The 14,969-nt window shown below is 44.8% G+C and overlaps 1 protein-coding gene across 1 annotated transcript in view; it reads right to left on the reverse strand.

Annotated features, from left to right (window-relative positions):
- Positions 1 to 14,969, reverse strand: part of MYO1G (myosin IG) — a 508,951-nt gene that overhangs the window by 460,089 nt on the left and 33,893 nt on the right. The window contains exons 3-5 of the mRNA XM_063924584.1: positions 4,270 to 4,363; positions 2,055 to 2,220; positions 515 to 568 (exon numbers count right to left, since the gene is read on the reverse strand). Coding sequence (XP_063780654.1) covers positions 515 to 568; positions 2,055 to 2,220; positions 4,270 to 4,363 — 314 coding nt within the window. The remainder of the gene's footprint in view (positions 1 to 514; positions 569 to 2,054; positions 2,221 to 4,269; positions 4,364 to 14,969) is intronic.

The following is a 14,969-nucleotide window of genomic DNA, read 5'->3' on the forward strand; positions in this document are numbered from 1 at the left end:
ACAGGCCTGACTCACATATGTCACAGTGCCAGGATATGTACTCAGATGTCCCCTGAGGCTACAGCTGCCGCACTGTACACAGGCCTGACTCACATATGTCACAGCGCCAGGATATGTACTCAGATGTCCCCCGAGGCTACAGCTGCCGCACTGTACACAGGCCTGACTCACATATGTCACAGCGCCAGGATATGTACTCAGATGTCCCCCGAGGCTACAGCTGCCGCACTGTACACAGGCCTGACTCACATATGTCACAGTGCCAGGATATGTACTCAGATGTCCCCCGAGGCTACAGCTGCCGCACTGTACACAGGGCCTGACTCACATATGTCACAGCACCAGGATATGTACTCAGATGTCCCCCGAGGCTACAGCTGCCGCACTGTACACAGGCCTGACTCACATATGTCGCAGCGCCAGGATATGTACTCAGATGTCTCCATGGGCTACAGCTGCCGCACTGTACACAGGCCTGACTCACATATGTCACAGCGTCAGGATATGTACTCACCTGGTAGAAGGAGTGAAAGTTCCTCTCCCCCGGCTGCTGCTTCAGCACACGGGACTAGGACGGAAGAAAAGACAGTCAGGTCACATGATATCGCTGCCAGGACTGAGGGCGGCTCGCACCCTGTAGTAGCAGCTAATAAGACTGAGAGAATGGCGTACATAATGACAGAACACTCACATCACATAATATCTGGTGAGGATGTGCGACCCGGACAAGCACCCAACCACCAGCGCCATAATAACATCTCTGTACTGACGCACAATAAGAGACCTCATTCCCATAACTGACATCACGCAATAATGTAGCACCGTCATGAGGAATGGTGCAGTAGTTCCCGGAGGTCCTGGCAAGAAACTATGCAGCTGGACAAACTATGATGCAGTGCAATTGAGCAAATACTTTTATTTGTATGCAGGGTAAATACTGGCTGCTTCTGCATGTAGCCCACAGATACTGGGCAGCTTTATTCTCACACTGCAATGTAGATCTGAGCTAGGACACGTCCCTCCCACACCTAACGCTCTGCACATGTTACATCTGCCCCCCTGCAGTGCAGCATGGTGTTACCCAGGTGCTCAGTTACTGGCTGCTTCTGCATGTAGCCCACACATACTGGGCAGCTTTATTCTCACACTGCAATGTAGATCTGAGCTAGGACATGCCCCCCCCCCACCTAACTCTCTGCACATGTTACATCTGCCTCCTGCAGTGCAGCATGGTGTTACCCAGATGCTCAGTTACTGGCTGCTTCTGCATGTAGCCCACACATGCTGGGCAGCTTTATTCTCACACTGCAATGTAGATCTGAGCTAGGACACACCTTTCCCACACGTAACTCTCTGCACATGTTACATCTGCCCCTGCAGTGCAGCATGGTGTTACCCAGGTGCTCAGTTACTGGCTGCTTCTACATGTAGCCAACACATGCTGGGCAGCTTTATTCTCATACTACAATGTACATCTGAGCTAGGACATGCCCCTCCCACATCTAACTCTCTGCACATGTTACATCTGCCCCCCTGCAGTGCAGCATGGTGTTACCCAGGTGCTCAGTTACTGGCTGCTTCTACATGTAGCCAACACATGCTGGGCAGCTTTATTCTCATACTACAATGTACATCTGAGCTAGGACATGCCCCTCACACATCTAACTCTCTGCACATGTTACATCTGCCCCCCTGCAGTGCAGCATGGTGTTACCCAGGTGCTCAGTTACTGGCTGCTTCTACATGTAGCCAACACATGCTGGGCAGCTTTATTCTCACACTGCAATGCAGCCCTGAGCTAGGACACGCCCCTCCTACACCTAACTCTCTGCACATGTTACATCTACTCCCCTGCAGTGCAGCATGGTGTTACCCAGGTGCTCAGTTTCTTGCTCTGTTTGCTTTTCTCCCACCTTAGAATCATCTCCAAAACATGTGGTATCCCAGTGAAAATGACTGATTATACAGGAAACGCCCATACAGTGATTTGGAGCCAATCGGTGGACAGTAAGGGGTCCGTATCACCGCGGGACGCTTTTATTTCGCCCTCTCACCTTCTCCAGGAGGTAGTTGTTGATGTGTCCTCCGGTCGGATCCCCCTTGAAGTCAAAGTTTATATCCATGTACTTGCCGAATCTACTGGAGTTGTCATTACGGTTTGTTTTTGCATTTCCAAAGGCCTCCAGGACGCAGTTAGACTTCAGCAGCACATTCTTCACCCTGAGAGGAGGTGACGCAATGGTGAGTGAGGGAAAGACGCAGCGGGATGGGCTATCCCGGTAGACACTGGGTGCTACAATGAATAATACCGATGTGACTCTTATTCACAAGTAACAAGGGGCTGATGCTGCGCAGGATAGAGAGCGCTGTGTGAGAACGCGCTGCGCATACCCTGGCATTGGGCAATGCAGAGTCACATGTCCACTTACACCCGGCGAGGCGGAACTGGGCCTAAAGCGGGCGCTCTCTTGTTGGCTTAGTTCAGTGATGGCGTAAATACGCCCGGTGTACATCTTACTGCAAGTATAGGCTGGCACGCGTCCGATCTGATGATAACAGCATATCAATGGTACGGATTGCGACAGGCGGAGCCATAGATGCATACAGTGCTACATGGTGACATATATATATATATATATATATATATATATACCAACAAGGACAAATGAGGCGGCACTCAGAGGCTTAAACAAACTCAAAAATTGTAATGGTGCATGTCAACGTTTCGGGGTCTCCCCCTTCATCAGGATTAGTGCATTATGTATTTTTATATTTAAAAAAAAAAAAGCTGTTTGTATGTTTATGCAAAAAAATGCTTTACAACCTAGCACTAAACTAAGAGAGCACAAAAAATGTTTTGACACTGTCTTGTGACATGTAAACATAATAATTGTGGTTTGAAGCAAGGATCACGTTCCTAGATCACTAAGGGTGTTTACATGCTTCTCTGTTGCTAGGCAGCGTGGCCATGGACGCGCCTCCAGGCGCCGGCGCGTCACTTCCGCTGAGATGCTGGAGACGGCGGGCTGGACGCCGGGACGGCGCGGCCACTGGCACACGCTGGAGGGGATGTTCCTTGTGGGGGGTAAGTTCTATTTAAGCACATTTTGTTCTGTATTGCATTAATCCTGATGAAGGGGGAGACCCCGAAACGTTGACATGCACCATTATAATTTTTGAGTTTGTTTAAGCCTCTGAGTGCCGCCTCATTTGTCCTTGTTGGTATCCATCTGGTTTCCATACCTGGAGGAGGGCACCTGAGCAAGTCAGCCCCATTGCCGGGGCATTGCCCAGTGCCGGAGCATAGACCTGGTTATATATATATATATATATATATATATATATGCATTTACTTACAGTACTGTGCAAAAGTTTTAGGCAGGTGTGGAGAAAATGCAGTACAGTGAAAATGCTTTCAAATAGAGAAGTGTTAATAGTTTATTTTTATCAATGAACAAAATGCAAAGTGACTGAACAGAAGAGAAGTCTAAATCCAGTCAGTATTTGGCGTGACTGCCCTTTGTCTTCAAAATTAGCATCAATCCTTCTAGGTACACCTGCACACAGGGGGTTATTCAGAAATGAAGGCAGATGGCTGCGTACGCGGCCAGATCTGCGTTCATCTCTGCACAGGCTGAGGGCCGCCCAGCATGTGTGGGGCAATCTAATTGTGAACACATCAAATCTACGGTTGACCCGTGGCAGCGCAGCTTGGCTGCACTGTCAGGCGGTAAGCGGCCATTTATTTTTTCAAATCGTCTGTGATGTCACACAGCCTCCCTGAAGACGGTCCCACCTCTACAACCACACACGTCTTCATGTACACTTCTGCACCATACCTCCCAACTTTCCCTATTTTCACGGAACAGTTTTGTGGACTATCCCGTTGTCCCACACGCGGGCAGCAGTGTCCCGCGGTGGGGGGGGGGGGGGTAGCAGTTGGGAGGCTCCTGAACTCGCTGCCCTGCTTAGCAAAGCAGAGGTTAATAGACGCTGTGTGCACGCGCACGGCATCTGTTCAGTGGGGACAGGAGGAGAGGGGGCGTACCAGCGGCTCACAGAGCGCTGGGCATGCTCCCTTTAGTGACGACAAACGGGTATGTGACTCCCCATTTCACGTAGGCCACGCCCCCCCTTTCCACGCGCGGGAGTACCGCTTGTGGATCCCCAAATGTTGGGAGGTATGCTGCACTATTCTCACCCCTACACTAACCACCCCTCCACCATCACTGCTCTTCACCTGTCCATATTGACTTACCCTGGACTTACCTTTCCACCTCTTCTCTCTGAGTGGGGTTAGTAATAGCTGCGATGTATTGCATGATATATTTACTGGCCTCTGTCTTCCCTGCACCGCTCTCACCTTTACAGGGGGACACAGATTATATATCAGATGGGAATAGTGAGGGGGGGGAAGACAGATTATATATCAGATGGGAATAGTGAGGGGGGACACAGATTATATATCAGATGGGAATAGTGAGGGGGGAGACAGATTATATATCAGATGGGAATAGTGAGGGGGGGAGACAGATTATATATCAGACGGGAATAGTGAGGGGGGAGACAGATTATATATCAGATGGGAATAGTGAGGAGGGGACAGATTATATATCAGATGGGAATAGTGAGGGGGGGACAGATTATATATCAGATGGGAATAGTGAGGGGGAGGACAGATTATATATCAGATGGGAATAGTGAGGGGTAAAACAGATTATATATAAAATGGGAATTTGAATGGGAGACAGATCATCTATCAGATGGGAATAGTGAGGGGGGGACAGATTATATATCAGATGGGAATAGTGAGGGGGGACAGATTATATATCAGATGGGAATATTGAGGGGGGACAGATTATATATCAGACAGGAATTTGAGGGGGGAGACAGATCATCTATCAGATGGGAATAGTGAGGGGGGGGGACAGATTATATATCAGATGGGAATAGTGAGGGGGGACAGATTATACATCAGATGGGAATAGTGAGGGGGGATACAGATCATCTATCAGATGGGAATAGTGAGGGGGGGGGGACAGATTAAATATCAGATGGGAATAGTGAGGGGGGACAGATTATATATCAGATGGGAATAGTGATGGGGGACAGATTATATATCAAATGGGAATAGTGAGGGGGGGACAGATTATATATCAAATGGGAATAGTGAGGAGGGAGACAGATTATATATCAAATGGAAATAGTGAGGGGGGGGGACAGATTATATATCAAATGGAAATAGTGAGGGGGGGGGGACAGATTATATATCAGATGGGAATAGTGAGGGGGACAGATTATATATCAAATGGGAATAGTGATGGGGGACAGATTATATATCAAATGGGAGTAGTGAGGGGGGGACAGATTATATATCAAATGGGAATAGTGAGGAGGGAGACAGATTATATATCAGATGGGAATAGTGAGGGGGGGGACAGATTATATATCAGATGGGAATAGTGAGGGGGGAGACAGATTATATATCAGGTGGGAATAATGAGGGGGGCACAGATTATATATCAGATGGGAATAGTGAGGGGGAGGACAGATTATATATCAGATGGGAATAGTGAGGGGTAAAACAGATTATATATAAAATGGGAATTTGAATGGGAGACAGATCATCTATCAGATGGGAATAGTGAGGGGGGGACAGATTATATATCAGATGGGAATAGTGAGGGGGGACAGATTATATATCAGATGGGAATATTGAGGGGGGACAGATTATATATCAGACAGGAATTTGAGGGGGGAGACAGATCATCTATCAGATGGGAATAGTGAGGGGGGGGGGACAGATTATATATCAGATGGGAATAGTGAGGGGGGACAGATTATATATCAGATGGGAATAGTGAGGGGGGAGACAGATCATCTATCAGTTGGGAATAGTGGGGGGACGACAGATTATATATCAGATGGGAATAGTGAGGGGGGGACATATTATATATCAGATGGTAGTGAGGAGGGAGACAGATCATCTAACAGATGGGAATAGTGAGGGGGGGACAGATTATATATCAGATGGAAATAGTGAGGGGGGGACAGATTATATATCAGATGGGAATAGTGAGGGAGGGACAGATTATATATCAGATGGGATTAGTGAGGGGGGACAGAATATATATCAGATGGGAATAGTGAGGGGGGAGACAGATTATATATCAGACAGGAATTTGAGGGGGGAGACAGATCATCTATCAGATGGGAATAGTGAGGGGGGGGGACAGATTATATATCAGATGGGAATAGTGAGGGGGGACAGATTATATATCAGATGGGAATAGTGAGGGGGGAGACAGATCATCTATTAGTTGGGAATAGTGGGGGGACGACAGATTATATATCAGATGGGAATAGTGAGGGGGGGACATATTATATATCAGATGGTAGTGAGGAGGGAGACAGATCATCTAACAGATGGGAATAGTGAGGGGGGGACAGATTATATATCAGATGGAAATAGTGAGGGGGGGACAGATTATATATCAGATGGGAATAGTGAGGGGGGACAGATTATATATCAGATGGGAATAGTGAGGGGGGGGAGACAGATTATATATCAGACAGGAATTTGGGGGGGGAGACAGATCATCTATCAGATGGGAATAGTGAGGGGGGGGGGACAGATCATCTATCAGATGGGAATAGTGAGGGGGGGGGACGACAGATCATATATCAGATGGGAATAGTGAGGGGGGACAGATTATATATCAAATGGGAATAGTGAGGGGGGGGGGCAGATTATATATCAAATGGAAATAGTGAGGAGGGAGACAGATCATCTATCAGATGGGAATAGTGAGGGGGGGACAGATTATATATCAGATGGAAATAGTGAGGGGGGGACAGATTATATATCAGATGGTAATAGTGAGGGGGACAGATTATATATCAAATGGAAATAGTGAGGAGGGAGACAGATCATCTATCAGATGGGAATAGTGAGGGGGGGACAGATTATATATCAGATGGAAATAGTGAGGGGGGGACAGATTATATATCAGATGGTAATAGTGAGGGGGACAGATTATATATCAGATGGGAATAGTGATGGGGGACAGATTATATATCAAATGGGAATAGTGAGTGGGGGACAGATTATATATCAAATGGGAATAGTGAGGAGGGAGACAGATTATATATCAAATGGAAATAGTGAGGGGGGGGGACGACAGATTATATATCAAATGGAAATAGTGAGGGGGGGACAGATTATATATCAGATGGGAATAGTGAGGGGGACAGATTATATATCAAATGGGAATAGTGAGGGGGGAGACAGATTATATATCAGACAGGAATTTGGGGGGGGAGACAGATCATCTATCAGATGGGAATAGTGAGGGGGGGGGGACAGATTATATATCAGATGGGAATAGTGAGGGGGGACAGATTATACATCAGATGGGAATAGTGAGGGGGGGGACAGATTATATATCAGATGGGAATAGTATGGGGGGACAGATTATACATCAAATGGGAATAGTGAGGGGGGAGACAGATCATCTATCAGATGGGAATAGTGAGGGGGGGGGGGCGGAACAGATTATATATCAGATGGGAATAGTGAGGGAGGACAGATTATATATCAGATGGGAATAGTGAGGAGGGGCAGATTATATATCAGATGGGAATAGTGAGGGGGAGACAGATTATATATCAATCAGGAATTTGAGGGGGGGGGGGGGGCAGATCATCTATCAGATGGGAATAGTGGGGGGGGACCTATTATATATCAGATGGGAATGGTGAGGGGGGACAGATTGTATACCTCTTTGTGGGGGCACTCTTATAGTTGTAAATATAATAATTATTAAAACATAACTTTTATTTGTTTCTCAAGTAACATATAATATTTGTCTTTTCTTTAACAGGGTTTTTAATGTAATTTTTTGGATATTTTTATGTATTTTTTTAAAATTTTAAACAAATGATGAAGAAAAAAATATATATATATAAATTCAAAAAGCAAAAAGGTGAGTATATTAATTCCCATATGGTTGAGGTTTTCTATTTAGATAATTCAGACCTCTATATGCGGGTTTACCCACGGGTGAAGATATTGTAAACTGTGTAACAAATAGATAATGCACAGCAAAATGATAAATAAAAAAAGAAAGAAATTTAAAAAATGGTCAAAATAATCTTATGACCACAATGGCACTGTAATAGTTCAAACGGAGCTGTTTGCCTACAACATATTTCCCAGGGTATCAGCTGGAAAGGTTATAATATTTGAAATAGTGGGAGAGCCAAGTATGCCAGTTACAATTAGTAACAAATTATCAGTCACATCATAATCTCCAGAGTGTTCAATAAATATAATTATACGGGCATTGAACCGATAGTATGTCTGTTTCCTGTTGGGAGGAAAGAAGAAGAAAAACCGGAGAGAACAGTTCTGTATAAATAGCAGAACTTATGTCAAGTCACAATGTATCAGAACTGTTTCTTCTGTAACCTAGAAATATTATTGGTTCATCTGGAGCATATCATTTGCTATAAAAACAATTATGATGCCTGAATGAGCTCAATTCCCCTGTATATGAAGGGTATATTGTATAGATGTGTCATATGTGACTTGGTGGTCTGGTTCCTTGAGAAAGTGACACAATGATAACAAATTCAAACATTTACATTGAGCTCAATCCTCCTGTGAATAAATTAACCTGTAGTGCTGACTTAGTGCAAGATGGCTCAGAATTCTCATATGCTTAACCAATGATACTTTGATGCAATATCAGTCATTGGGTTAAATTAACACACGTTTGTAATAAACAAGAAAACCTTGTGGATAGTAAAGTAGCCCGTCCCGTGTGTCTGGCTAACTTCTGCTGCCTTCCCATGTGCGTGCTAGCACACAGTGAATGGGAGGTGAGAGAGTTAACCAGGCGGCGGCGGGCTGAAGGAAGAAAGAGTGATTCTGCTGTCGTCCGCTGCGGCACCCCTCAGCCCTGTTAACAGGATGTCATTGCAGGGTTTGACAGGTGATGCCGTGCAGGCGATGAGAGCACACTGAATACCTAGCGGGGAGAGAGTGTCCCCGTGTGTAGCAGCCTCGGCAAGCGTCTCCGTCAGCGCCAATGGTCCGGTCCCAGTGACGTATGGCGGGATTTCCGGAAACAGCGTCACATGACGCTCAGGAACAGATACTGGACGTACGTTTCACCCTCAACAGGGGCTTGATCACCACAGGCGGATGGTGATCAAGCCCCTGTTGAGGGTGAAACGTACGTCCAGTATCTGTTCCTGAGCGTCATGTGACGCTGTTTCCGGAAATCCCGCCATACGTCACTGGGACCGGACCATTGGCGCTGACGGAGACGCTTGCCGAGGCTGCTACACACGGGGACACTCTCTCCCCGCTAGGTATTCAGTGTGCTCTCATCGCCTGCATGGCATCACCTGTCAAACCCTGCAATGACATCCTGTTAACAGGGCTGAGGGGTGCCGCAGCGGACGACAGCAGAATCACTCTTTCTTCCTTCAGCCCGCCGCCGCCTGGTTAACTCTCTCACCTCCCATTCACTGTGTGCTAGCACGCACATGGGAAGGCAGCAGAAGTTAGCCAGACACACGGGACGGGCTACTTTACTATCCACAAGGTTTTCTTGTTTATTACAAACGTGTGTTAATTTAACCCAATGACTGATATTGCATCAAAGTATCATTGGTTAAGCATATGAGAATTCTGAGCCATCTTGCACTAAGTCAGCACTACAGGTTAATTTATTCACAGGAGGATTGAGCTCAATGTAAATGTTTGAATTTGTTATCATTGTGTCACTTTCTCAAGGAACCAGACCACCAAGTCACATATGACACATCTATACAATATACCCTTCATATACAGGGGAATTGAGCTCATTCAGGCATCATAATTGTTTTTATAGCAAATGATATGCTCCAGATGAACCAATAATATTTCTAGGTTACAGAAGAAACAGTTCTGATACATTGTGACTTGACATAAGTTCTGCTATTTATACAGAACTGTTCTCTCCGGTTTTTCTTCTTCTTTCCTCCCAACAGGAAACAGACATACTATCGGTTCGATGCCCGTATAATTATATTTATTGAACACTCTGGAGATTATGATGTGACTGATAATTTGTTACTAATTGTAACTGGCATACTTGGCTCTCCCACTATTTCAAATATTATAACCTTTCCAGCTGATACCCTGGGAAATATGTTGTAGGCAAACAGCTCCGTTTGAACTATTACAGTGCCATTGTGGTCATAAGATTATTTTGACCATTTTTTAAATTTCTTTCTTTTTTTATTTATCATTTTGCTGTGCATTATCTATTTGTTACACAGTTTACAATATCTTCACCCGTGGGTAAACCCGCATATAGAGGTCTGAATTATCTAAATAGAAAACCTCAACCATATGGGAATTAATATACTCACCTTTTTGCTTTTTGAATTTATATATATATTTTTTTTTCTTCATCATTTGTTTAAAATTTTAAAAAAATACATAAAAATATCCAAAAAATTACATTAAAAACCCTGTTAAAGAAAAGACAAATATTATATCTTACTTGAGAAACAAATAAAAGTTATGTTTTAATAATTATTATATTTACAACTATAAGAGTGCCCCCACAAAGAGGTTTACTTCTCTGTTCCCTGATCCCTTTCAAGGAACAACTTGTTTTTGTGATTGACTTGTCATTTACCTCGGGGAGCACCACCAGCAGATTGATTAAATTACGATTATCTATACTAACGATTTCCTTTATTGCTGGTTCTAAGTACTTTGTGAGATACCACTGATTTAATTTTAACAACTGGTTGTGCAGGAATACTCCCCTTTACTTTTCGGGACAGATTGTATATCAGATGGGAATAGTGAGGGGGAGACAGATTATATATCAGACAGGAATTTGAGGGGGGAGACAGATCATCTATCAGACGGGAATAGTGAGGGGGGACAGATTATATATCAAATGGGAATAGTGAGGGGGGGAAAGATTATATATCAAATGGGAATTGTGAGGAGGGAGACAGATAATCTATCAGATGGGAATAGTGGGGGGGGGACGGGACAGATTCTATATCAGATGGAAATAGTGAGGGGGGGGGGGACAGATTATATATCAGATGGGAATAGTGAGGGGGGACAGATTATATTATCAGATGAGAATAGTGAGGGGGAGACAGATTATATATCAGACAGGAATTTGAGGGGGAAAGGACAGATCATCTATCAGATGGGAATAGTGAGGGGGGGAGGGAGGACAGATTATATATCAAATGGGAATAGTGAGGAGGGAGACAGATCATCTATCAGATGGGAATAGTGAGGGGGGGGGGACAGATTATATATAAAATGGAAATAGTGAGGGGGGGACAGATTATATATCAAATGAGAATAGTGAGGGGGGGACAGATTATATATCAGATGGGAATAGTGAGGGGGGACAGATTATATATCAGATGGGAATAGTGAGGGGGGAGACAGATTATATATCAGACAGGAATTTGGGGGGGGGAGACAGATCATCTATCAGATGGGAATAGTGAGGGGGGGGGGGGACAGATTATATATCAAATGAGAATAGTGAGGGGGGGACAGATTATATATCAGATGGGAATAGTGAGGGGGGACAGATTATATATCAGATGGGAATAGTGAGGGGGAGACAGATTATATATCAGACAGGAATTTGGGGGGGAGACAGATCATCTATCAGATGGGAATAGTGAGGGGGGGGGGGACAGATTATATATCAGATGGGAATAGTGAGGGGGGACAGATTATACATCAGATGGGAATAGTGAGGGGGGAGACAGATCATCTATCAGAAGGGAATAGTGAGGGGGGGGCAGATTATATATCAGATGGGAACAGTGAGGGGGGAGACAGATTATATATCAGACAGGAATTTGAGGGGGGAGACAGATCATCTATCAGATGGGAATAGTGAGGGGGGAAGCAGATTATATATCAGATGGGAATAGTATGGGGGGACAGATTATACATCAGATGGGAATAGTGAGGGGGGACAGATTATACATCAGATGGGAATAGTGAGGGGGAGACAGATCATCTATCAGATGGGAATAGTGAGGGGGCGGGGACACAGATTATATATCAGATGGGAATAGTGAGGGAGGACAGATTATATATCAGATGGGAATAGTGAGGGGGAGGACAGATTATATATCAGATGGGAATAGTGAGGGGGAGACAGATTATATATCAGATGGGAATAGTGAGGGGGAGACAGATCATCTATCAGATGGGAATAGTGAGGGGGGGACAGATTATATTATCAAACAGGATTTTGAGGGGGATACAGATCATCTATCAGATGGGAATAGCGAGGGGGGACAGATTATATATCAGACAGGAATTTGAGGGGGGATACAGATCATCTATCAGATGGGAATAGTGAGGGGGGATACAGATTATCTATCAAATGGGAATAGTGAGGGGGGGTGACAGATTATATATCAGATAGGAATAGTGAAGGGGGACAGATTATATATCAGATAGGAATAGTGAAGGGGAGACAGTTTATATGGGTGGGATTTACTAAATGAAAAATGTGGTAAAATCCCCGTTTTCAGGGATTTTACCACATTTTCAAAAGGAATTTGGGGGGGGACGACAGATCATCTATCAGATGGGAATAGTGAGGGGGGGGACAGATTATATATCAGATGGGAATAGTGAGGGGGGAACAACAGATTATATATCAGATGGGAATAGTGAGGGGGGACAGATTATATATCAAATGGGAATAGTGAGGGGGGCAGATTATATATCAAATGGGAATTGTGAGGGGGGACAGATTATATATCAGATGGGAATAGTGAGGGGGGGCAGATTATATATCAAATGGGAATAGGGAGGGAGGACAGATTATATATCAGATGGGAATAGTGAGGGGGAGAGACAGATTATATATCAAATGGGATTAGTGAGGGGGGGATACAGATTATATATCAGATGGGAATAGTGAGGGGGGACAGATTATATATCAGATGGGAATAGTGACGGGGCAGATTATATATAGCAGATGAGAATAGTGCGGGGGGGGGGGGGGGGCAGATTACCGGTATATATCAGATGGGAATAGTGAGGGGGGGCAGATTATATATCAGATGGGAATAGTGAGGGGGGACAGATTATATATCAGATGGGTAAAGTGAGGGGGGGCAGATTATATATATCAGATGGGAATAGTGAGGGGGGGCAGATTATATATATCAGATGGGAATAGTGAGGGGGGACAGATTATATATCAAATGAGAATAGTGAGGAGGGGGGGGGGGGGCAGATTACATATCAAATGGGAATAGTGAGGGGAACCATATTATATATCAGATGGGAATATTGAGGGGGGGAGACAGATTATATATCAGATGGAATAGTGAGGGGGGGCAGATTATATATCAGATGGGAATAGTGAGGGGGGGCAGATTATATATCAAATGGGAATAGGGAGGGAGGACAGATTATATATCAGATGGGAATAGTGAGGGGGAGAGACAGATTATATATCAAATGGGATTAGTGAGGGGGGGATACAGATTATATATCAGATGGGAATAGTGAGGGGGGACAGATTATATATCAGATGGGAATAGTGACGGGGCAGATTATATATAGCAGATGAGAATAGTGCGGGGGGGGGGGGGGGCAGATTACCGGTATATATCAGATGGGAATAGTGAGGGGGGGCAGATTATATATCAGATGGGAATAGTGAGGGGGGACAGATTATATATCAGATGGGTAAAGTGAGGGGGGGCAGATTATATATATCAGATGGGAATAGTGAGGGGGGGCAGATTATATATATCAGATGGGAATAGTGAGGGGGGACAGATTATATATCAAATGAGAATAGTGAGGAGGGGGGGGGGCAGATTACATATCAAATGGGAATAGTGAGGGGAACCATATTATATATCAGATGGGAATATTGAGGGGGGGAGACAGATTATATATCAGATGGAATAGTGAGGGGGGGCAGATTATATATCAGATGGGAATAGTGAGGGGAACCAGATTATATATCAGATGGGAATAGTGAGGGGAACCAGATTATATATCAGATAGGAATAGTGAGGGGGGACGGATGATATATCTAAATGTTAAACATCTGCACAGTGGACTATTTCTTATATTAAATTAAGAACCATTAGTTTTATATTTTGTTTTTTAGAATAAATTTGTGTATGTAAAACAAATGTAAAATGCCCCCGTAGTCTGACTCCGTAGTATGAGGGGGGAGGGGGGTCCGAGCCCAGTTTTGCAATGCACAGTAAAATACTGTATGTTTGTGCAGACCGCCAGACCATTCATTCTGCTGGTCACTCAGATGTGATCAGAGTTCAGGCGTCCATCACTAAGTACTGATTATAGGGACTGTGCGCCTGTACTGATTATAGGGACTGTGCGCCTGTACTGATTATAGGGACTGTGCGCCTGTACTGATTATAGGGACTGTGCGCCTGTACTGATTATAGGGACTGTGCGCCTGTACTGATTATAGGGACTGTGCGCCTGTACTGATTACAGGGACTGTGCGCCTGTACTGATTACAGGGACTGTGCGCCTGTACTGATTACAGGGACTGTGCGCCTGCACTGATTACAGGGACTGTGCGCCTGCACTGATTACAGGGACTGTGCGCCTGCACTGATTATAGGGACTGTGCGCCTGCACTGTTTATAGGGACTGTGCGCCTGTACTGATTTTAGGGACTGTGCGCCTGTACTGATTATAGGGACTGTGCGCCTGTACTGATTATAGGGACTGTGCGCCTGTACTGATTATAGGGACTGTGCGCCTGTACTGATTATAGGGACTGTGCGCCTGCACTGATTATAGGGACTGTGCGCCTGCACTGATTATAGGGACTGTGCGCCTGTACTGATTATAGGGACTGTGCGCCTGTACTGATTATAGGGACTGTGCGCCTGTACTGTTTATA

Source organism: Pseudophryne corroboree, chromosome 5, assembly GCF_028390025.1.
Source record: "Pseudophryne corroboree isolate aPseCor3 chromosome 5, aPseCor3.hap2, whole genome shotgun sequence".
Lineage (NCBI taxonomy): Eukaryota > Metazoa > Chordata > Amphibia > Anura > Myobatrachidae > Pseudophryne > Pseudophryne corroboree.